The 22,619-nt window shown below is 58.3% G+C and overlaps 2 protein-coding genes across 8 annotated transcripts; one reads left to right on the top strand and one right to left on the bottom strand.

The window, feature by feature from the left end:
* Positions 1-543: 543 nt before the first annotated feature.
* On the bottom strand, positions 544-16,516 carry GALNS (galactosamine (N-acetyl)-6-sulfatase). 6 transcript variants are annotated; one of them, XM_012189671.4, is made up of 14 exons: positions 16,339-16,516; positions 13,044-13,167; positions 12,401-12,475; positions 12,019-12,121; positions 9,996-10,139; positions 9,330-9,396; positions 8,962-9,089; positions 8,528-8,667; positions 7,330-7,433; positions 6,948-7,084; positions 6,341-6,443; positions 4,607-4,728; positions 3,200-3,317; positions 544-1,419 (listed from the first exon to the last, which is right to left on the bottom strand). In XM_012189671.4, exons 1-14 carry the CDS (start codon positions 16,453-16,455, stop codon positions 1,333-1,335), a joined length of 1,569 nt encoding a protein of 522 aa, XP_012045061.1. In that variant the 5' UTR covers positions 16,456-16,516; the 3' UTR covers positions 544-1,332. The 6 variants fall into 6 exon arrangements, with proteins under 6 accessions (XP_012045061.1, XP_012045060.1, XP_060253892.1 ...); XM_012189670.4 differs by having other exon boundaries at positions 12,019-12,145; XM_060397909.1 differs by lacking the exon at positions 16,339-16,516 and adding an exon at positions 15,877-16,219 and having other exon boundaries at positions 12,019-12,145.
* Positions 16,517-16,748: 232 nt separating this feature from the next.
* On the top strand, positions 16,749-21,776 carry TRAPPC2L (trafficking protein particle complex subunit 2L). 2 transcript variants are annotated; one of them, XM_015100411.3, is made up of 5 exons: positions 16,749-16,802; positions 17,950-18,122; positions 19,058-19,145; positions 19,265-19,344; positions 20,144-21,776. In XM_015100411.3, exons 1-5 carry the CDS (start codon positions 16,770-16,772, stop codon positions 20,187-20,189), a joined length of 420 nt encoding a protein of 139 aa, XP_014955897.1. In that variant the 5' UTR covers positions 16,749-16,769; the 3' UTR covers positions 20,190-21,776. The 2 variants fall into 2 exon arrangements, with proteins under 2 accessions (XP_014955897.1, XP_027833544.1); XM_027977743.2 differs by having other exon boundaries at positions 17,973-18,122.
* The last annotated feature ends 843 nt before the right edge of the window (positions 21,777-22,619 follow it).

Here is a 22,619-nt window from a genome sequence, read left to right on the forward strand (position 1 = left end):
ACCGTATTTCATCGAGTCTTATGTACGGTCGGTTTTAAGACGCTCGCCTGTTTCTGGTGCCCAGAACACAGGAGTCCCCGCCTCGAGGACGTTTGCGCAGGGCCCAGATGTGAGTCTGGGTTGATGGAGTACAGCGTCTACGCAGGCCCAACCAGAGTTTCGGGGAAATACTCGCCCGACTTCGGCCGAGCCGAGTGCCCGCAGGTCTTCGGCACAGCTGTGGCCAGGACCCCACGCCTTGGGCGGAGCGCACCGACCGGCCTCGCCCACTCTCTCTCCCTCCCAGTGAGTCTTGGCTGAGCTCTGGCAGCACCGTACGAGGGGGCCTTTCCCCCAGGACCCCCATCCCCACCAGCCCCCGGTGCCTAAGGACCGGAGCAAGAAGGGGTTCGGAGCAGGGCCTGAAGGGGAGCAGTTCAGAAGACTCAGGGCTGAGGGAGAGGAGAGCCAGAGGTGAAAGCCCAGGCATTTGGCCCATTCCAGCCCCGACCATGGCACCCAGGGGGCAACCTCCCCTAAACAGAATTTGTTTTTTAAAAAAGCTAAATGCCTGTTACTTTATTCTAAACCCGTTTTCTTCACCATTCCACAAGTCTTAACAGTAGAGTTGGCAGGGCAGTCTGCAGAGCGGAAACCACCCGATGGGAGCAGCCCACAGGCCTCTGTACGGTGGGTCCCCTGGAAGCTATGCACAGGCTGGCTCAGGCTTATCTTCAAGCTTTGCCACCCTGGACTCCACAAAGGGAGGGCAGGCAGGGAACCTCTGAGGCACAGACAAACCCGAGTGTCTAAGATGTCTAAGGGAGGTGCTGGCATCAGCACTCCCCACTGGACTAGCGAGGCTCTGGGTCAGAAAGGCCCTTGGCCGCCCCCATCGTGTTCACACCACACCCCTGCACCATGGGGGTGGGGTACGCGGGGGAGGTGCTGGGGGAAGCCCTGTGCACAGCGCCAAGGGGCAACACAGGATGGGCAGGCAGCCTCAACACCAGGACCACAGTCCTCAAGGGGATACATCTCCGCCTCTGGGCCCGGGGACAGAACTCAGGCCCTAGACGAGGCAGCCATGAGGTAGCTGGAGCAGGGTGGGAAGATGAGGCGAGTAGCCTCCCGTTCAGGGGCCGCTGTGGGCCCCAGGCAGCAGTCAGGTGGCCCAGGACGGCTGGTGAAAGACTCCAGGGCTGGGCTCAGGCAGGTCCCGCTGCTGGCTACAGGCGACGTCTGTCTGGCAGGCAGGCAGGGCAGAGGAAGTTGGTGCTCTTCCAGCCGAGGTCTCTGAGGCCAGAGCTTTCCTAGCCCGGGGCTTGGGCCTGGCCTGAACCCAGGCTGTCGCTAGTGGGGCCAGGAGCACTTCTCCGGGACAGACTCCGGGGGTGTCAGGCACTTCCCTAACTTTTCACAGCCTGGGGGCGCCCAGTTCTAGGTAATGAAAGTTCAGAAAGAGGACATGCAGTTACTCTAAGCACTTCCAGACTTGGTACTGTCCAGACTCATGCCCTGCCCAGGCCTGTGACCTGCCCCACCCCAACAGATGGACGCCACAGTGTGGAACCACCTGTCTCATCTCCACCTGGCCTGGCAGCAGCTCTGCGCCCGAGGCTGACACAGGAGACACTGCCCTGCGGCAACCTGGTATTAACAGGGCCTGTTTGTCACTGAAGGGGACAGTCTGCTAACTGCCCAGCACCATGGCCTCTGCAGGCTCCCGGGTGGTGGTGGCGGGGGTGAGACAGACTCCTCCCGCCCCATAAGCTATGTAGGTGGTGGCCTTGGTGCCTCTGAAGGCTTGCCCGGCTGCTCCTTCGTGCGCAGACTTGCTTTGTGTGGCCATGATTTCCTGGCAACAGGACACTCACATCCCTGAGAGGGAGCCTTCGTGGCTTTGCCGGGTCCCCCGACACAGGAAGTGTGCCCTCCTCAGAGTCACTCCACCTACTCTCGCCCCCCTCAGACCCTGAGTCTGAATTGGAGCATCAGTGCCTGTGAGAACCGTGGCTCAAGTCTCCCCTGCCATGAACACCATCAGGTGGCCCTCTGGATGCACGGCCACCTGGCAGAGCCAGGTTTAGGAAAGGGAGCAGTTCCCAACATTTGAGGCAGGGCAGAGAAAGGGGTCGGGTATACGCAAAAGCAGATTCTGGGCCCAGCCTGTGCGCCTGGAGGTCGGGGAGAGTGTCTGATGAGGCCCTAGGGAGACGGGCTGCGAGCTGCTCTTGTCCTGAGAGCGAAGACACAATCCAGAGTCTACCCGCTGGTCCAGAGCAGCTGGGCGGAGCAGAGCGTGGAGGCTGGGGAGTGCTTTGCACACTGGCGTGCACATGCAGGTGCCCATGTGTGTGGGCCGCTGAACCTCTGGTGGCAGTGCTCACTTCAGTCTGAGCCCAACCCCCACTGTTCACTCACTTGGGAGCCGTGGCAATTCCGGCTGCGCCCAGGAGGTGGCGGCAGTGACTGTCAGGTTGGCCCCTCCCCATCTCCCGTCCTGTCACCAAGAACCCTTGGTCTCTGAGCCACACGGCAACTGCCACTACCTGGAGACGGTGTGCTGGGGTGGGGACAGCACCGTGTCCAAGACGACAGGACGGGCTTGGAGGGGGCACTGGGGGCTCTTCCCCGGGTGGAGGTCTGTCAGCCACTGGGACCTGAGGGACCTCGGTGGTCCTGAGACGGGGCCCTTCTGCTCCATTGCTGAGTCCAGGGGCCAGAATACCAGCCTGGTGTTCCTTCCAAGGGATGGGGAGGCCCTGCTGGCCCCTGCCTCGAATCTTTCCCTGTGAGCCCTCGATGTGGACCACAGTGACCAGGCCACCCCCAAAGCCAGCTGCCCCCTGGCACTCCTCACCCCCAGGGAATACATTCAATGTCCTTTAGTTCTCGCCCCCCATCTTCCACCCAGCTCAGGGCAGCAGCTTGGGCTGCACATCCATCCTCAGAACTCCAGCAGGGTTTGGTGGGGGTGGGTGAGGAGCGGGGCTCACGGGCTGGCTGCACCCCAGGCCATCCACCCAGCCGGTCCACACCCACATCCCACACGGGTTTGGCTCATCTTGCTCCTGCAGAGAGGCCAAGAGACCCCCTACTGCTCCTGTGAGGTTGTGGCCAGAGCGGCAGGAGGGTAGCAGGGCTCGTGTCTGAGGCAGACAGCTCAGCATGCACACGGCCCTAGGCTGCCCCCACAGTCCATGTACAGACCACTCACCATGACTGCCCGGTTGCACACATTGAGCTGGGGCTGTCCGGGGACCAAGGCCTCCTGGTGCTGCTGGACGACCGGGGTGATCCTGCGAAGGGCGTCCAGGTACTCGATGCTGGCAATGCTGCAGGCAGGCGGCACCAGGTCACAAGGTGGGGAAAGGGCAGAGCGAGCCCAGCAGCCCGTTCAGGTAGACCAAGGTGTGGGGAGGCTGATGGGACAGCCCTGCTCCAGGTGCCACCATCTGGCAACCTGCCAGGAAGACAGGCGGGGGCTATGGACCCCTCTTGTCCTGCCTGCCCGCCCTGAGGTGGGCACCCAGGGAACCGTCCAGCAAATGAGAGTTCAGGCAGAGCCAGGGGCCCAGGACAGTGGCTCTGACTCTTCAACCTGCTCCTCAGCTGGAAGCCCTGGAGTGCTCCCCAGAAACGGGGGGCTCTTTCCTATTTTGGGGTCCCTTTTAATCCTCTGGCCCAGGCTCCTTTTTCTTGGAGCAACTGGTCCTGGTGGATTGGACCGAGCCCACGTGGCTCCTGGGCCCTTGGCGTCCTGCTGTTGTCTACACTTGTCCCACCAGCTAGTCTCCCAGGATCCTGTGTGATGGCATCGGGGGAGATGCCTGGGAGACTTCGTGCTCAGCCCTGCACACTTCCCAGGCAGGTGGCAGCACCAAGGGCTTCTTGCCTAGAGCTCTGTCCCCCAAGTCACCCCACGCAAAGTCATGTGGTCCCCCGACTGGGGGAGCCTGGTATCCATGCTGGGCCCTCTTCTTGGGCCAGTGACCCTGATGGTGATAGTGGGGTCTCCTGGGGGCACAGTGGCAGGTATGTTCCTTGGGACCTCGAATTTCAGGGGACACCATCTGGCCAGCTCACAGCCAGCGAGGGGCAGGGCTTGCTGCTGTCGCCACCGTCTAATAGGCACTTGTATTGGAAGTCACGTATCTCCCTCTCTCACACACACACACACATCTGCTATCCAGGGTGGGGCTCAGACAATGTCTCTCCTTATACCCCACCTGGAGACCTGGAGGCCCACACTACCCATCTATGAGGTGGGCTAAAGGCCTGGGGGATGCTGGGGATGGGATCATGTGCCCCACCCGTGCCATGGCCTGGCTGGAACAAACATTGGGAGCAAGAAGCAGGTGCTGGGATGTGACTCAGGGGAAAGCCCAGTAGATGGAAAACTAAGGGGTGCAAGAGAGCAGGGCCAGTGACCCACTGGCCTTGACCTCTGTGTGGCACCAGGGGGCAGTCAGGCTGCTGGGGCCCCATAGGCACAGGGCCTGCAGTCTGCTCTTGCCAGGTCTCAGCTCCACACTGACTCCCAGGCTGCCTCAGCCTGGTTTTAACTTCCAGCCTCAGTCTCCCACCTGTGCAAGCATCATGGCCCCCACAAGCCCCGGCTCACCTGAGGGGGAACCTCTCTCCAGGGTCTCGGCCCAAGTGGAAGATGAGGGGCAGCTTTGTGTGCTCCTCCTGCGAGTGGGTGGTGACCCCTGAGACGTTCTGCCCGGGACAGAAATCAATGCCCTGAAATGAGACGTGGGGGTGTGCAGGTGAGTGCTCGGTCCACGGGGCTCTTTGAGGCGGAGCAGGTTACAGGACGGCAGTAGCCGGCGAGCCCAGCAGGAACCACAGACGGAGCCTTCCCACACCGGCCCAGAGCTGCACCACCTGCCCCGAGCTGCACCACCTGCCCCGAGCTGCACCACCCGCCCTGAGCACCGTCCCCTAGCGTTTCAGTACTTTTCTGTGGGGAGGGGTGAGTCTCTTTAAAATACTTTAGTCCACATTCTAATTCCTAGAGCAAAGCTTCTCACGTCCACCCTATGAGCCTTGTAGTGATGAGGTACATGGCGGCCGGCATTCGTCCAAGACCCCTTGGCTGGCTAAAGAGGAGGGACTATGGACCTGAAGCCAGAGGAAACACAGGTGATCCCGATGCCCGTGTTTAACAGGATTTGGAGCATCTGCTCCACCAGGCTTAGGGTCCAGCCCTGCTCCATGCCCTCCAGGTGGGCTCTGCCCCTGGGTTCAGCCTTTGATGCTCGTGTGAGATAGGGTTCCTGTGCCAGTGAGTCCCCCAGGCTGGAAGATGCCCCCCGGGGCTCCCTGACTTAGTTCAGGGAACCACCTGCTGCTATCCTGGGTGAGTCAGGTGAGGCCAGGGCAACCCTCTGGAAGGACTGGGACCCCGGGGCCCCATAAGCTGCTGGACAGAGGTCTCCAGCCACCATTGGACATCGTTTACAGGATCTGGAGTGGAGCCCTGACTAGGCATGCTAATCCTGACCAGGGCTGGGGACACAGTGATGCTCCCTGATCCTTCTGACAGGCAATCCTCCCAATACCCTGGCCAGCCAGTCAGCAAGTATTCTGCTGTTCAGTAAAGTAGGAGCTGAGGAGCCTGGGAAATTCCATTGTCTGCACCAAGCTATAGACCCCAGAGTCCATCTAATCTGCTGAAGGCGGCAAGAATGGACACCCAGGTGGGTCCCAAGTGGGTGACCCTCTGACCTTCTGGGAGCAGACCAGCTGGAGAACAAAAATGGATTTAATGGTGGGAGAAACAACCATGTTCAGCATAAAAAAGCTGAGCAGTTAATGGAAAAGAATCCTAGTCTAGACAGAAGACACAAATTATAATTTGGATGCAAATCAAATAAGCTATTTAATTAAGAGCCCACTAATTAGCACTGGATTTTTCTCTTATGACTACTCACAGGAGGGAGGCCTTGCCCCGGGGGCATTGCAGCTGAGCGCCACCACTGCAGCCCAGCCAGGCAGGGATGGGTGTGGGGAGGCCTGCCCAGCACAGCGCTGGCTTCTGGAGGGCAGGGTGGAAGGAGGGAGGAAGGGAGGGAGCAGAGCTGTGCCCTTGAGCTGACCTTGTGGGTTTAGTCCATAAATGCAGAAGGTCACATGCACACACAAACCCTCCCTCCTGCCTCAACCCCTGGGCATCAGACACCCTACAAGGGGAGGTCACGGACTTGGTGGGGACAGGCATGGCACAGCCCTTCTCCTCCCTCAGTCCAGCACCCGGTACCTGACCCAGGACACCCTCAGGTGGCTCCCAGGACACCAGGCCAGGGGCAAGGAGCCCTCCCCAAGATGGCTCCATGGGGCCAAGACCTCTCACCTGTTTGAACTCCTCCCAGGAATTGGTCCAGGTCCAGAAGTGGGCCTTGTACTGGCCAAGCGTCACTGCCATCAGTGTGTTGCCACGGTAATAGAATATCGGTCTGTCGGGGGACCGGCAGGGTCAGGAGAAATGGTCCCTGGGCTTTGGGTGAGGTCCCCCAGCAGGCCCATGATCCTTGGTTCTGGGGAGGCTGGCAGGGGACTGAGGGGGTGGTGCCTGGGCTTGGCAGGTGGCCTGGCAGGGAGGACCATGGTGGCCAGCATCCCCCAACCCCTGACCCTGCAGTAACAATCTCTCGTGGCAGGTTTTAAGACAGAAAAAAGGGAGCAAGCTGTCCGCTCCCGGCTGTAAACCTGCTCCAGCTATGCTTTTCACACTTTAGAAACTGCATTTGTTCACAGCAGCCAGGAGAACTGATTTTGTTTGAGCACAACAGTAGCTGGTCTTGAGCTGGAGAAAATGACTGGACAGCGCCCGGGAGGAGCTGGACATGAGCAGAGGGTGGTGAGGGACACCGCAGGAAGGAACAAGGCCTCTCGGCCCCACCACGCATCTCACGCCCAAGTCTCCTGGATCTCACCTCCCTCTGGGCAAGGACACCTACCTATCTGTCAGGCGGCCCTGCAGCATGGCGGGGAGGAGGTCCAGGCCGTCGATGGCCCTGTCCCTGGGTGGCTCCAGGCCTGCGAGGGACAGGCTGGTGGTGAAGAGGTCCATGATGCTGCCCAGCTGGTGGCTCACCTGCAAAGCATGTGGTGTTGTGCTGCCCGGATGCGCACAATGAGATGCACACGTACACGCGCACGCATACACACACACACATGCAGTTACATCCTGCAGCATGTCCACACATGGAAAACAGAGGCAGTCCCTGACTGATGACACATACATGTGTCCTGGTGAGCCCAGGGAGAAGGCCTGGAGGGGACAGAGCCTTCTTGTCCCAGGATGACCACAGGCCTGGCACGAGGCCCGCTCTGACTCACCTGGCCAGCAGGGATGTGTCCGGGCCACCAGGCAATTGCAGGCTCCCGCATCCCACCTTCAAACGTGGTCTGCTTTCCGCACAGAAAAGGCCCGTTGCTGCCACCTGGGGAGACTGAGTGCCTGAGTCCCCAGGGCTACACACACCCTGCCAGGCACTCGACCTTGGGACATGACTGTCCGCCTGACTCCCTGCCAGGCCCTTCAGAGGTGCTGAAGCACCAAGGCCACCTTGGAGACAAAGGACCAACCCTGGGGTTCAGGCCTCAAGTTCAAGGTCGGAATGCCTGGAGATGGCTGTGACCTAGAGCTGTGGTTGTAAGCAACCTGTGGACAGCAACCACGGACGCACACAGCATGTAGACTGTCGGTGAGACGTGAAACGTGAGACAGTTAGAACCCCAAGCCTGGCAGGTGCTGGATCCTTAAACGCCAGTGTGCCCAAGCAGCTCCTGTGTGCTGGGCCCTAGGGGTGCAGACCCCGTATTTCTGACATGCCCCACTCTGAGCAGGCAGTCCTTGAATCTCTGGGCAGCGGGCAGTCAGCCCGGCCCTGGCTAACGGTGCCCATGACAGAGGGAAGTTCCTGCCCCCTGGGGACCCGGGGGACGGGAGATGAACGCAGCAGTGCAACGTGCTCCAACAGCAACCCTGTGGCTCATCCCTTCCCTGTAGCCCAAAGCCCACCTTGCTGGTTGGCACAGGGCCAGCAAGGGTCACTGGCCAGTGGCTGACGAGGGCTGTTCCTCGTGTTTCTCCAGCTGCAGGTACATACGTGGGTCGTCACCATATTGTCCTCCCCCTGCAGCTCCTTCTTGGCCAGTTGCTCTGGTGCAATCCCTGAACATCCCTGGGCCCCTCTCTGCCCAGGACTCACAGCTGCAGGGTCTCCCAGGGCCTCCCCATGCAGGCCCAGGCCTGGAGGCTTTCCTGCTGTCTGGGGCCTTCCTTACAGAGCTGAATGACTCAGGCCCTCCTGGGCCCCCAGTGTTGTTTTTTTTTTAAAAAGACAGAGAGACACGTTGCCACAGGTTTCACACAAACCCTTATGGGACTGTGAAAAGCCAGATGTAACAACCTCCCTCCATGATGTGGAAAAGCCTCAGACCTGAGTGGCCTGGAGGCCAGGGGTCTGAGCAGGCCTGCAGTGGGCCAGGAGCTGAGGGGCCCTAAGTGGACCCCGTCTGCTGGGGCACCTGCCTTGTCTGGGCGCAGAAATGAGAGCGGCACCATTGTCAGACGTGAAGAAAACAAAGGTGTTCTCTGCGATGCCCAGGTCCTGGAGGAGACGCAGGATCCTCCCGACGCTGTCGTCCAGCTCACGGATGGCGTCCCCGTACCTGTGGGAAGGACAGGGTAGTCAGTGGGAGCCAGCGGTGTCGGAACCCAAGGGTGGTCGGAGCCTAACCTCAGGGATGGAGGGGAAAGGGCACGCAGGTCAGTCTCAGGTGGAATCGGGGTAGTGCCGAGCCCTCCGTCCACCCCCTGGAAGAAGCACAGATGCTTCACCATCCACAGCTGATGGTCACTTGTGACAGTGACTCTGCCCTGCAGGTGATCAGACACGGCTGACCCCTCCCCCCGCCCCGCCGCTCCCACCCTGGGGGTCCAGGTCTCTGAGGCCAAGGGCTCACCGCCCTCGCTGGCTGGTGCCCAGGAAAGGCTTGGAGGCATAAACGGGCGCGTGTGTAGCGTCAACAGCCCAGTAGAGAAAGAAGGGGCGGTGGGCTGCCTGCTGCCTCTGAATGAACTCCAGCGCCTCCTAAGGAGAAGGACGACGGTCATCCCCATCCAAGACCACCCCGCTCCCCAGCCCAGGGCCCATCCAGCCCCATCATCCCTGCCAGAAACCACCCCGCTCCCCAGCCCAGGGCCCATCCAGCCCCATCATCCCTGCCCGAGACCACCTCGCTCCCCAGCCCGGAGCCCACCCAGCCCTGTCGTCCCACCCAAGACCACCCCCTCCTGGGCCCACAGCTTGCACAGCACTGGCAGCCATCACCTGCAGATAGATCTGGGTGAGGTTGGCTTCTCCGGTCTTCAGGTTAATTGGAAATTCTTCATAAAACCTGAAAACAGTACAGACCCAGACAAAGGTTAGCCTTCAGTGCAGGGAAGCCCCCTCCCTGATCTCCAGGAGGAAGTCAGACCCTGGAAGGTCTCAGGTCCTGGGGGACCAGATGGGGGTGGGGCTGAGGCTGTGCCCCCTGCCCGGCAGACAGACAGGACTGGGAGAGGAAGGGGTGGGTCCCCGGGGCTGTGGAGGGTGCAGGGCCTCTCTCTGGGGTGCAGGGGGGCGGTGCTGGGTGAGCTGCCCAGCTCTGTGGTGCAATGAGCTCCAGCAAAATACAAATAATAAAAAGGAACAAAGAAAGGGAAGTTAACCCAAACCCCGCCCTGCAGCCGCCCGATGGTCAGAACAGGTGGTCCTGCAGCTGATGGGCCCTGGACAGTGGCTTGGAATGAAGCTGACCATTTGGAACACAGCCCTCTGGCCACTTCAGGGGTTGGGCCTCAACCCTCGAAGCCGAGTAAAGCGTCTGGGGCTCTTAGCATATTTCCTGAGACTATTAGGAGCCCCCTGAGGTGGGGCGCTTATCAGTCATGGCTCACAGGACAAGTCTGGGCATGTGGAGGAGCTAGTGGAGTGGAGTCCAGGACTCGATACCTGCCGACCATCTCCTGATCCCGGTACACGGGAATGTTGGGCCTCGCCTTGTTGTCGTAAGGTCCAAAGTGACAGTTGGGGGATCCAAACCACTCGTCAAATCCGTGCTTCAAGGGGTGGAACTGAGGTCGGTGGCCCAGGTGCCTAGAGATAAGAACCCAGGGCACTTCAGGGAGCTCCGCAGAGCAACCACACTCGCCTTTGGAGAAAGGCTCAGGAGACGAGGTCCTGCCAGCCCAGGGTGCACTGAGTCTGGTGCCCGGAGGCCACAGGCCCTCCCCCCTTGGCCACCCAGGAACAGCAGAGGGGAGCACACTCTGGGGTTGCCTAGACCAGGTCTGGTGATTGTGCTCAATGCCTGGGCAGGAGCCAGTGCGGACAACAAGAGAACATGGCAAGATGCCTGCAGGGTGATGGCCCAGCTGTTTCCTGAGGCTGTGCTCGGACCCACACCCTGCTCCCACCCAGGGGCCCCTTCCCACGTCGGGTCCTTCTGCCAGAGAGACTCCTGAGACGGCACGGCTTAGGAAAGCAGTGTCCGGGCAAGGTGCCCCCACCCTGGGAAGTGGACAGGTCTCCTAGAATCACGTCTGCAGGGTTGCTGGCACAGGCCGACCCCAGGTGACCGTGAGCTCGCCATGCTGCTTGGTCACTAGGCCAGGATGGATGTGGCCGGGGCACCAGGGCAGGACAGGGCCAGAGCTGAGCTGGCCAGCAGCGGAGTCTGGGTGCCTATAGGTAAACCTCTCGGTCCTCCACTGTGGGTCCTGACCCGCTCTGCCTCTGAGGGACAGCTGCCGGCCTCTGCAGCCCTTGTGCGGGGTAGGGTAGCGGATACCTGCACCAGCTCTGCCCTGAGCTCTCTTTAGAGGTGGTTCCTCTTTGGGCCACAGCTACACGGCAGGGCTGGGCCTGAGTCCTTCAGCCCAAATGGCCTTCATGGAACAGAAATACCCATGAAGGTCCAGCTCGTGTGAAGCTGTTGATTCAAAGAGCCAGTCCCAGAGCGGCTGTGGGGTCAGCACTGTCTGCAGGTCTCAGAGCCCATCTTCATCCTGGCCAGGGCTGTCCTGACCCCAGCCTGTCCACCTCCCCGAGTCCACGCCGGCTGCTTCTCCAGGCCCTGCCATGCCCTTTCCTGCCCCAGAGTCCACCTGCCTCGGGAGCTCATGGGGACAGGTTCCCCCTCCAGCTGGGGCAGCTCTGAGTCACTGACCATGAACAGAAGTCTGCTGGACCAGGGTGGAGCTGCCAGGCTGGGTAAGGAGCACCAGTCATCACAGGCACTCCCCCGTGGGTACAGCCCTGGTGCGGCCCAGCCATTGTCTCCCCAGGCCTTCCAGTCTCTGCTGGAGCCATGCAGGCTTCTACAACTCTCGTGCCCTCTTTGGCTTCGCGCTGCAGCCACTGCCCTCTCCCAGCTCGTCAACTCAGCAAGATGGTTTCCGCCTGGTCTCAGGAATGAGGAAGTGCTCCTGCAGCCTCCAGACTCCCCGACTTGCTGAGTCTCCTCTCCTGGCTTCTGCAGAGCCCCCCTTAGCCGCCATAACAACAGGGTGGAGCAGGGGCCCCCAAGAGGTGCAGATGAGGTGCTTGAGAAGGTGCATGCCAGGGGGCTGAAGGGGAGAGGATCTGAAGCACAGCAGCAGCGAAAGAGACACAGTCAAGTCTGGAAAAGCAAGGGAGGCTTCCTGTAGGAAGGCAAGCCTGGTCTCTGAGAGGTCCAACAATCAGGAGAGGGAAGAGAGGACATCTAACCTCTGCATCAACCTCCAGGGCCATGCATGGGGGCATCCCCGGGGAGCAGGAGAGGAGACATCTCACAGTCACCTAATCATCACCCTGATCACCCAACCACACAACCCTCCAGCCCTGCCTGCTTCCTGGTTTCACCGCGAGACGGAGCCTCCTGACGTGTCCTCCGTGCTGGCATGTGTGTGCAACAATGGGGCTGCTTTGGTGATGCTGTGCAGCCAACACCCCAGCCTCGTCACGGAGCTGGCTGGCAGGGTATGGGACTCACCACTTGCCTACGATCTTGCTGGCGTAGCCGGCTCCCTTCAGCAGTGCCGGCAGCAGGAGCTCTGAGTCCGGGATGCCCCCCACTATCTCCTGTGGAGTGTAGGCTGCAGAGCAACACAGCCCGTGAGCTGCGCACAAAGGAGGCCAGGCACCATGAGGATTGAGGGGCAGAGCCCTGGTGGGGGTGGCACTGCCCGGGCACTTTTCCAGTCTTCCAGCTATACCTCACTGTCAGCGCTGTTACCAGGGTGGGACAAGCAAACATGCCCCTGAGGGGGGTCTGGACCTCAGGAGAGGGCCCACCCCTGGGGTCTCTGGAACACACCCTCCTCCAAGGACCATGGGAAACCCTACCAGGTCAGGGAGCCCGCCCTGGAGCCTACCGTTCCTGGCGTGCCCGTTGGTGGTATAGAAGCCACTGCGGATGGGCAGGCGTCCAGTGAGCAGAGCTGCCCTGGCTACGCAGAAGGGACACAACAGAAACATGTGTCACACGTCCAGCCTGAGGCTGGCCCTGCAGTGCCTGAGTCCCGGAAGCCCCTGGAGAGCCGGGTGGGTGCACAGTCTCCCGCCTCATGCTCTCCAGCTCCTGGGACAGCCTGTGGGTCGTGGCCAGCCCCACCAGGATTACTTCTCATCCTGAGATCAGAGATTCTCCTCACCTGTAGGGCCCCTACACCTCTGGCAGACAACCACTTCCCCAGCCCAGCACCTCCCCTAAAGGAGCCGCTGAACTCAGCTCCATGAATAAACAGCTGCTGCCAAGGTCCCCACAGGCTCCAAGCCCTCGGTGACCTCTGACAGCTCTGGTGGCCCCATGTCCCCCAGGGGGTGGATCCTGGGAGCTCCCCAGCACCAAGGTTCAATGGACGCCCGAGTCAAGGCTGCCCCTCCACACCCCTGCCCCCTGTATCCCACCTCCCGGTCTGCAGGTACCCCCACCCTGCCTCACCTCACTGCTGTCTCCCTGCTCCATGCGTGCCACCTGCCCCCACGCCCTGGTGGCCTGAGCCGGCCCTGACTTACACGGGGAGCACAGGGGGTTGGCCGTGTAGAAGTTCGGGAAGAGCATCCCCTCCGTGGCCATCTGGTCCAAATTCGGGGTCTCTCTGGAAGGTTCTCCATACACCCCCAGGTCGCCCCACCCCATCTGCAAGAAGGAGCATGTGGAGGTCGGGTGAGAACACAGCCGGCGCTGCTCCTGGTGCCCCAAGTGCGGCCAGGACACAGTCTGCCGCTTCCCCGGTGCAGATGCCAGCCCACGTGCTCATGGGGCACCAGCATCAAGACTCCTCTGCCCTCCACACAGACAAGGAGGCCGTCCTACTCCACAGGGCAAACTCAGATTTGAAAATAGTGGTGAGGGCCCACAAAGCCAACCCAGTGAGGCCCCAAGACCCGTGGTCGCTCCTGAGCTTGCCACCCGGAGAACCAAGCCGGCCGGCACCCAGACACGGGGCAGATGTCCACCACAGCAGGACTCCCGACAGCCCTAAGAAAACGCCCGAGTCCATCACTGATCAACAGTGGACAGAACGTGGTCTGTCCACCCAGTACTGGGGTGAACAGAGGCCCCCCTGTCAAGTTTCTTTCCACTCAGAACCTGTGAACGGAACCGTATCTGGAACACAGATCTATCAGCCTGCCTGCACCTGTGCAGAAGGCAACCAGACCCTGGCCCTGTGGCTCCCCTCCTACCCTCCACCTTGCTTTGCTTAGTGGGATGTTCTGGGCTTCTGGGCAGTACAGGTGCCACACGTGGCTATGAGGAATGATCATGCGCGTGCGCATGTGTGTGTCCTCGTCGACACATGTGGGAGGAGGCCCTGGAGATTCAGGACACTGTGGGGCTGCAGAGCCAGTATTTGTACAGCCCAGCCTCACACCTCCTAGGAGTCACGGGGCCTCCTTAGTCCTGTTTCACAAGTAAAGAACAGAGACACACATGGCGCTAGGGTCCAGGTGGGCAAGAGGGCGCTCTGTGCCCTCGCGCTCCACCCCGCCCACCAGCCAGAGAACAGAGGTGAGCCAGCACCACTGGAAAAAGCTACTCAGCATCTTCTAAGAGCTTCCACGAGCTGATGCCTACTGGGCTTGCGCCGGGTCTGAGAACCTGCTGGGGGGCGCTCCCAGGCCTGGTGACTGTAGGGGTGAGGCCGGGTGAGGACACAGCACTGCGAGGGGCTGAAGCCTGTCTGGTCTGGAGAGCTGTGCTCCCCACTAATGTTCAAGTTGCTCTGAGTCTGTTTTCTAACATTCGCTGACCAGGACAGAGGTCTCCCCAACTTCTCCGGGCTTCAGCTGCCAGAGTCACAGGAGGAGATGACACAAGAGAGGTGGGGGCACCAGGGTCTTTTGGCCTGCTGTTCCCGGTTCCTGGGGCCCATCCTGGGCACCCAGATGGACAGTCTCCCGGTCAGCCCCCTTGAGTAAGATGTGCCCAGCATCAGTCCCCCTCCACTGCTCAAGGAATGCAAGAGAGACCAGGAAGCCACCCGCTAGGCCTGTCACCCAGCAGCCCCAGTAACAAGCAAAGAGAAACAGTTGGTGTGGGCTCAGGTTTTGTTTTGTTGCTTTAGCTGAGCAGGGCCTTAGTTGCTGTACATGGGATCTTCCATCTTTGGTCCAGAATTCAAACTCTTCAAAAAAAACCACAAGCTATTGATTTGGCTGTGCCAGGTGTTAGTTGCAGCACGCAGGATATCCTGGTTTGATTCCTGGGTGGGAATCTTCAATCTTCGTTGTGGCATGTGAACTCTTAGTTGCGGCATGTGGGATCTAGTTCTCTGACCAGAGATTGAATCCCAGGCCCCCTGCATTGGGAGTGCATAATCTTAGCCACTGGACCACCTGGGAAGTTTCCAGGTTTTTTTTTTAGCTCCATAAATCCAGGAAACAACCATCTCAACAAGCCTGCAGCGTCAGTCTTCACTAATTAACTGTCACCTTGGGGAGAGGAGAGGCAGAAATGGGAGAGACTAAGGGCTCAGCTTGGTTCAGCCTCGATGATTTAAGTACTTAACTAGCCTTCCTGCCTAGGAACCACAGCTCTGAGAAGCCTGACCAAGACACAGCAAGCATTTCCAAGACCCACGTATTGGTTATGAAGCAAAGTTTCCTAGCCAGCCATCAGACGGGCTCCCAAAGACAGGAGCTTTGGGGCCCGTTCGGGAGCCAAGGTGTCTGAACAGCTGTGACTAAACTGAAACACATTCTACCTCACCTCTGAGAGGAGCCACTACATATTGGTGGCTCTGCGATCTTTTCTAGCTTATCTGAACGTTGTTGGCTTTTTGCAATAAAGAATTAGGGATTCCTTGGTAGCTCAGCTGGTAAAGGATCCGCCTGCAATGCAGGATATCCTGGTTTGACTCCTGGGTGGGAAGATCCACAGGAGAACGGATAAGCTACCCACTCCAAAGAATTACTTTGATAATAAAAAATGTTGCATGAGATATATTTTATGTTTTTTTCTTGTAGTAGATGTTTGAAATCTGAATGTTTTACACACACAGAATCTTGCAATTCCGACAAGCCAGGAGCGTCCAGCAGCAATGTGAGGCTCGTGGTCTCACTCCAAAGACTACTGGGAGTGTCTCTGCTGGATATTTTGAGATATTTTTACTCGCAACTCTTCTGACACTAAATGTGTGTGGGAACCTCCATTTCACTCACCCAAAATACATTCCTGGCTTTCTTGGGAAGGAGGACGGGAACCGAGTCATAAAGAAGCTGGGAACAGCTCGGTTTATCCCCAGGATGGGCTCACCAGAGTGACCAGGGTGCCCTGGGGCCACACACACGCTCAACAGGGGACATTCCTCTGGTTCAGTTCTTTACCACCCCACAAAGACCTGACCTTTGGCCAGAAATCCCAGCAGAGGCAGAGCAGCCAGACCAAGCAACTCTGGTCCAGTAGGGCAGAGACAGCAGAAGGGACTTTCAGGACAGGCAGGCCGGAGTCTCAGTCAGCTCTGCACTCTTTTTCTGCCACCAACGCCCGGAGAATTGGAGGGCAACAGGTGAGCAGAGGTCCTGGAGACCTGGTCCTCACGCGGTCAGCATCACAGTTGGTCTGGGCTGCCGCTCAGACCTTCCTGCGCGGTGTGGGGCAGGGATGGAGCAGTGGAGGCGCGGGGCAGAAAGGTCTTCTCCTGGTCCGGCCCGCAAAAGACCACCTCACTTCAGCTTCACTCAAGAGCCAGGCTGCGGACGGCAGAACCAGGCATGACCCGCACACCGCGGGCCGCCCTTCCCCTGCCCCCGACCCCGCGCCGAGCGCAGCAGCCCTCCCCGGAGTCCGGCTCGCGCGGACACTCACGTCGTCCATAAGCAAGAGCAGGATGTTGGGGGGCTGAGGGGCGGGCGCGACCCCCAGCTCCGCGGCGCTTAGCATCAGAAGCAGCCACCACCTGGTCGCCACAGCAACCGCCGCCATGGTAAACAAGCCAAGTGCCACTGAACCGGGAAGCTGCAGGAACCTGACCGGAGAAGCGAGTGTCCTTCCGGCCTGGCGGTGGGGCGAGGCCACGATGTCTGAGTGACAGGAGGGGCGGGGTCAAGGCTCTTACACTAGAGCTGGGGGGTAGGGAGGGGTCAGGCCCCTGAATACCAGAGGAGGCGGGGCAAGGTCGGCTGAGTGACAGGAAAGGCGGGGTCACGGCCGGCCGGAATAATTGCGAGCGGGGCGGGGCCTGGCTGGCCTCGTGACCGGCGTCGTCGTCATGTGACGCGGCCGGTCAGGCTCCCAAGATGGCGGTGTGCGTAGCGGTGATCGCCAAGGAGGTGGGTACGCGGGCTGCAAGGCCCGCTCCAGCGTCACCCTCTTTCTCCGTCTTCCCTCTTTCCCTGCCTCGGGGACTCCAGAGGGTGGGTTCCGGAACTTTGCCGAGCCTAGGTGGCCGGGCGGGCCCGGGGTAGGCGCCGCGCAGACCTACACCTGCCGCTGCCGGAGCGTCACAGACCGGGTCCTCCTCTTCCGTCCCGGTCCCCGCTCCGCCCAGCCATCGTCGGCGGGCTCTGTGGTTTCCTGCTCCGGAGTCTAGTCGTCCACTTCTGTCCGTCGTGCTCCGCCGCGCCCTCCCACCGGCCGGGCCATCGCTCACCCTCCACCTCAGACGACTGACTCGCTTTTCTCCGCTCGGCAGCCATAAATGTACCGTGACACACCCCTGCCTAAAATCTCAACAGTGGCTTCTCATTCGGATCACGTCTGAATAACCTTCCTCCTATACCAGTGACATCCTCCTCTTCAACCGACGAATTACTTGCAGCTCCCCTGGCAGGCTGTGCTCTCTCACTGGGCCTTTGCACTTGGGACCCCTCCCTCCCTCTCCTCCACTCCCGTTCCCTCCACTGGCCACCACAGATTTCACTTTCTCTAGGAAGCTCTTTCTAAATCCTACGATTGAGCTGCGTGGCCATCCACCCGCCCCAACTGAGGGAACCTTGGTAACCTCACAACCTTTTGTTAAGACAAGGCTTCTGAGGCAGTTCTCCTGTGAAGCTCTTGTTATGCTGGGTTCTGTGTTAGCACGTGCTGCATTATTTGTTGGTGGGTTTGTGGACTGTCTCCTTCACCCGATGTCATCCCTGTCAGTCAGGGTAGGGGCAGTGTTGTGTACACTGTATTTGTGCAGCACCAGGCCTGTGGCAGCGTGGAAAGATGCTGTTTAAACTCCAGGGTTAGGTTACTCCAAAATGGCTCTGCAGAGATGGAGGTCTGAGCTGACTCTTGAAGGGTCTAGAATGAGTCTGCCAGTGCCTCTGCCCAGGTGATGATTGCAGGAGTTGGCATGTTGGGAAACAGCCAGCATCATGGGATCATGGAGTCAGGAGAAAGGCACCGGCTAGGGTGGGGCCTTGTTTTCTGGGCCAGTGCACCCAGGGGGGGATCCTTGTCACTTGAGCCACCATCACCCTTTTCTTGCAGAATTATCCTCTTTACATCCGCAGCGTCCCCACGGAGAATGAGCTCAAGTTCCACTACATGGTGCACACATCCCTGGATGTGGTGGATGAGAAGATCTCTGCCATGGGGAAGGCCCTGGTGGACCAGAGGGAGCTCTACCTGGGCCTGCTCTATCCTACAGAAGACTACAAGGTGTATCCTTGTGTCTGTCAGCGACTTCAAGTCTGAGGATTTCTTGCAGTCTCAGGGTGCACTGTAGCATCAGGTCCCCTTGAAACGCATCTTATAACCTCACTTGGAAAGGAAAAAAGATGTGGGCTTTTGACCAGTGGGGAATTGGAGCAGCTTGAGACCAATTAGGATCTCATACCCTTTTTTCTTCAGTTAGGAGGATGATGTGGGAACAGCCAGGCTTGAGTTGCCTGGAGAATTCTGACAGTCCTCACTTGTCCCTGGAGTTTGTGGAGGGACTGGGAACTCTAGCATCATGCCTGCAAGGACGCCTTCCCGTGCCGTCCCAGTGGGGCCACCAGGGGTGGCCAGGGGTCATCGTTCACTAATCTCTTTTTCAGGCTCAGCCCCACTTGTCACTGTAAGATCTTGAACAGTTCTCAGGACAAGTTACTCCAAAACGCATGGAGTTCAAAGACATTCCAACAAGTATTTAATAGTAATGAGCTTGCCAAGTGTCACTGCCTGGGAGCCACTGGTCCACAAGACAAAGTGGCCTTTCGAGATGTGGGGACCTTAGGCTGACTGCACCTCGTTTGTGCAACCTCTGGTTTTGCAGTTAACTCTCTGGGGCCGGGAACTGATGCAGAGAGAGGGTGAGGTGCTCCAGGGTTTGGGCAGGTCGCCCCAGGACTTGAGTTGTGACAGGCCTTAGTTGCCTGCCCTCTGCTTCTCCAGCAAATACCAGAAGCTGTATAAGGAAGTGTCCGGTCACACCCGGCGTGGCCCTGTGTCCTCCTGGCACTGCAAGACAGGCCCAGCCCAGGGCTGATGTTGTGATGCAGGTTGTCATGCACCTCCTGAGGAGCTGGGGGACATGTGCAGGTGGCCCTACGCTCACAGACTCTGCAGTGATGAGTCCCTGTGTTAAGAGCGAATTCCCTAACCAGCTGTGCAGATATGGCTACGTGACCAACTCCAAGGTGAAGTTTGTCATGGTGGTGGATTCCTCCAACACGGCACTCAGAGACAACGAGATCCGCAGTGTGAGTGTGGGGACCAGTGACTTGATTTTCCCTGTTTCTTTAGAAATGCTGAGAAGCCCCCAGCATGGCAGCAGCTGTGCGTCCATGTGAAGTAAACATGTTGCTGCTTCTTGTTTCAGATGTTCCGGAAGCTGCACAACTCCTACACAGACGTGATGTGCAACCCCTTCTATAACCCGGGGGACCGCATTCAGTCCAGGTGGGCGTGGCACCTTCTCTGGTAACCCCTGCCCTGCTGAGAGACAGCAATTCTGAGAGGGACGGAGAGAGGGAAGGTCTTTTAAGCAAAAGGCACTGTGCCTCTAAGGCAGCTGTTCTGAAATGGCAGAACCCTGTTTTTCCAAACAAATGCTTACGAGGATCTCCAACACGTGAAACAGAAGGGGAGTTGGGGAGCAGGGCGGGGGCAGAGCTTGTCCATCTGGTCTTCCAGGTGCGCCCAGCAGGTACTGAAGCGCCTCCCCAGATCCCAGTGAGGGCCCAGGCATATGGACAGGAGCCTTCCGGCAGAAAATGTTCTCTTGCCAGTGCTGATTTTGTCTTTGAGATTGAACTTGGATGATTAGAAAATTAGATTACAGATAGCTTCCAAATAGCCTTCAGTTAAACGCAGACAAAACACTGGAATGTCAAAAAAGATGTTTCCCAAAGAAGCATTCTTGCATATGTGCTCAAGAACTGCTTCTGGGAATTCCTTGCATTCCCAACAAGTGACTCCAGCCAGACCTTTCCTGTGGCACCTCCTCTCAGTGGTGACACTGTGTCTTGGGTCATCCGGGGTCCCACCCCTGACTGGAGACCCAGCCAGGGCAGCTCTATAGAAAGTCGCACAGGAGTGAAGCAGGAGACTCAGATTCTCACCACCCAGTATGGGAGGATGCACACGCGGGCCTGAGCCAGCTTCACTTACCCAGACCTGGAAGACTGACGTCTCTGCCAGCCGGGGATGGAAGGCGGGTGTAGGTCTGCCTGTTTGATTGGTCCGTTTCTCTCTGCAGGGCCTTCGATGGCATGGTGACCTCCATGATGATCCAGGTCTGCTGAGCAGAGCTCTGCAGCCCCTGGCTGGAAGGAAGGGTTCTGTACATAACCACGTTGTCCAGATGTCTGTTCATCTCACTTGCCTCTCCTGGGGGGTCGCTGGGGGCAGGGCCTCATGCTCGGGACATGTTGACTAAAGGCCTTGTGAGATCAGCTTTGGGTTTTTCCTTCTGAGACAGCGGAGGCTTGAATTAAAGAGAGTTTCGGGACTCCCCTAGCTGTCCAGTGATTAGGACTCTGAGCTTCCACTGCAGGGAGCCCAGGCTTGATTCCTGGTGGGGGAACTAAGATCCTGCAATCTATGTACTACACCCCAAAAAAAGAGTTTACATGGGACTTTACAGGGGACAGAGCTGATCAGGGACCAGATGCAACAGGAACTCTTGTTCCCACCAGGCACGAAGGGGCAGGGAAAGCCTGGTGGCAAGAGCTCCTGGAGCTTGGAGCCCTGAAGAGGCTGTGAAGGGAGGGGCAGAAGACCTGTAGACCGGCCACCCTGCTGCATCAATGCCCTGGCTGTGCCCCCCCAGTGACTTGAGAAGGTGGGCTTGTCTGGAGGGGTCAGCCTCCTGTGCCCAGAGCCCAATTAGAGGGGCATGTGGGATGGCCTACACACCTTCCCCTGGGGGTGGGGCTTCCCCTTTCTGGTTTTGCTCCATCCTGGAAGGCTGCCTTCCAGAGACCGTGTAGCTAGCATCTCATCAACTGCTGGTGGGCATCAAATGAGCAAACTCTGAGAGTCCCCTTCTGCCCCCTCAGTCACTCTGGAGGGGGTCTTTGGCCAGGAGAAAGGTGGTTTAGACTCATTGGGAGTGGGGAAGGTGTGATCTGTGAGTGTTGGCAGCCCAGGGCTAGATCTGGGGTGCATTCTGCTCTGCTTTTCTTTGGGCTTACTAGCACAGATGAGATTTTTTTTTTTTATAATTACAGAAATAAAAAAAATAAGCTCAGAGTGTGTGTGAAAGACACAAGTCCCAGGTTCCCCACCACCATCCTACACACACACATGCACGCACACACGCACGCACGCACATGGAATCATAGGATCTAGATGAGGGCTGAGAAGTGTGATCAACAGGTATGGGGCTGATGCAGCCATCTTCACGTGGGCTTTCTCCCCAGTTCATCCTCAGATCTCTGGTTGAGCTGTTACTAGTAATCTCTCCTGCCTGAGGAAATGACCGAAGCAGGGATTGCAGTTTGCTAAGCTGACATCCATTCTGTCTTGTTTCTTTACTAATAGGTCCCCAGTGTTATTGGGGACAATTGGTCAGACAAAATATACTTCCTGTCCTCACATGGGTAGGTCATTGTGTGTAAGTGGATGGTGTTGGGAGGCACTTGCAGGAAAGATACTTAAAAGAGGGATGTAGCTGGCAGTACCTTCACTCTTTCCCTTCTTCTGTCCTGGAACTTGGATGTGATAGCTGAAGCTTTAAAAACTATCTTGAGAACATGCAGACAAGATTCATCCTCTAAGGATGGGGAGCAGAAAACTAGGCAATGTCTGGGTCTTTGCTGACATACCAGTCCTGGATGTTCAGCATTTTTTTTTTTTTAATTAAAAAATAAAACCCCTATCTTGTTGAAGCTACCACTATTCGGGTTTTTCTTTGGGTGGAGCCAGACCAACCCATAAATTGCTTTACATTTAAGGGTTTTCACATGCATTTCCATTTTCAGCCTGAGAAAATAAGAGAAGTAATCTGCTTGCCTTTGCCAACAGAACTGTCAGATAGCACTTTCACCTTAACTTTTTTTCTCTGTACCATGAGGCTGGCCTCAACGAAGCCCACCTGCCTGTTCGTCCCCTGCTGCCCCAGGCCCATCCTCCCTCCAGGGCTGAGCCCTGTCAGATGCAGCCCCTACTCAGCTCTTGGCTGTTGCACCAGTGATTTCTGTTGAAGTTGGTCTTCCCTCCCCATGAGCATTCCTTCTCCCTTCTGTGCCAGGCCAGATGGACCAAGAGGATGCTGTGTGTCTTGGCTTCCTCTGGGCACAGCTAAGGAAGGAGAAGGTAATGCCACCCCACTCCAATACTCTTGCCTGGAAAACCCCATGAACAGAGGAGCCTGGTAGGCTGCCGTCCATGGGGTCGCTAAGAGTCGGACACAACTGAGCGACTTCACTTTGGCTTTTCACTTTCATGCATTGTAGAAGGAAATGGCAACCTACTCCAGTGTTCTTGCCTGGAGAATCCCAGGGACGAGGGAGACTGGTGGGCTGGGGTCACACAGAGCCAGACACTACTGAAGTGACTTAGCAGCAAGGAAGTGTGGGTCGGAGCCCTGGCCGCCCATGTGGGCTGCTCAGTCCTGAAATCCAAGGGAAAGGAGAGCCTCCTGGGTCCATTCTCCTTGAAGTGGCCATACAAAAGAGATTAAGAAGGTACTTCTGAAAAAGGACCAGTTCCTTGGGGTAGATGGCCTGTCA

Source organism: Ovis aries, chromosome 14, assembly GCF_016772045.2.
Source record: "Ovis aries strain OAR_USU_Benz2616 breed Rambouillet chromosome 14, ARS-UI_Ramb_v3.0, whole genome shotgun sequence".
Classification (NCBI taxonomy): domain Eukaryota; kingdom Metazoa; phylum Chordata; class Mammalia; order Artiodactyla; family Bovidae; genus Ovis; species Ovis aries.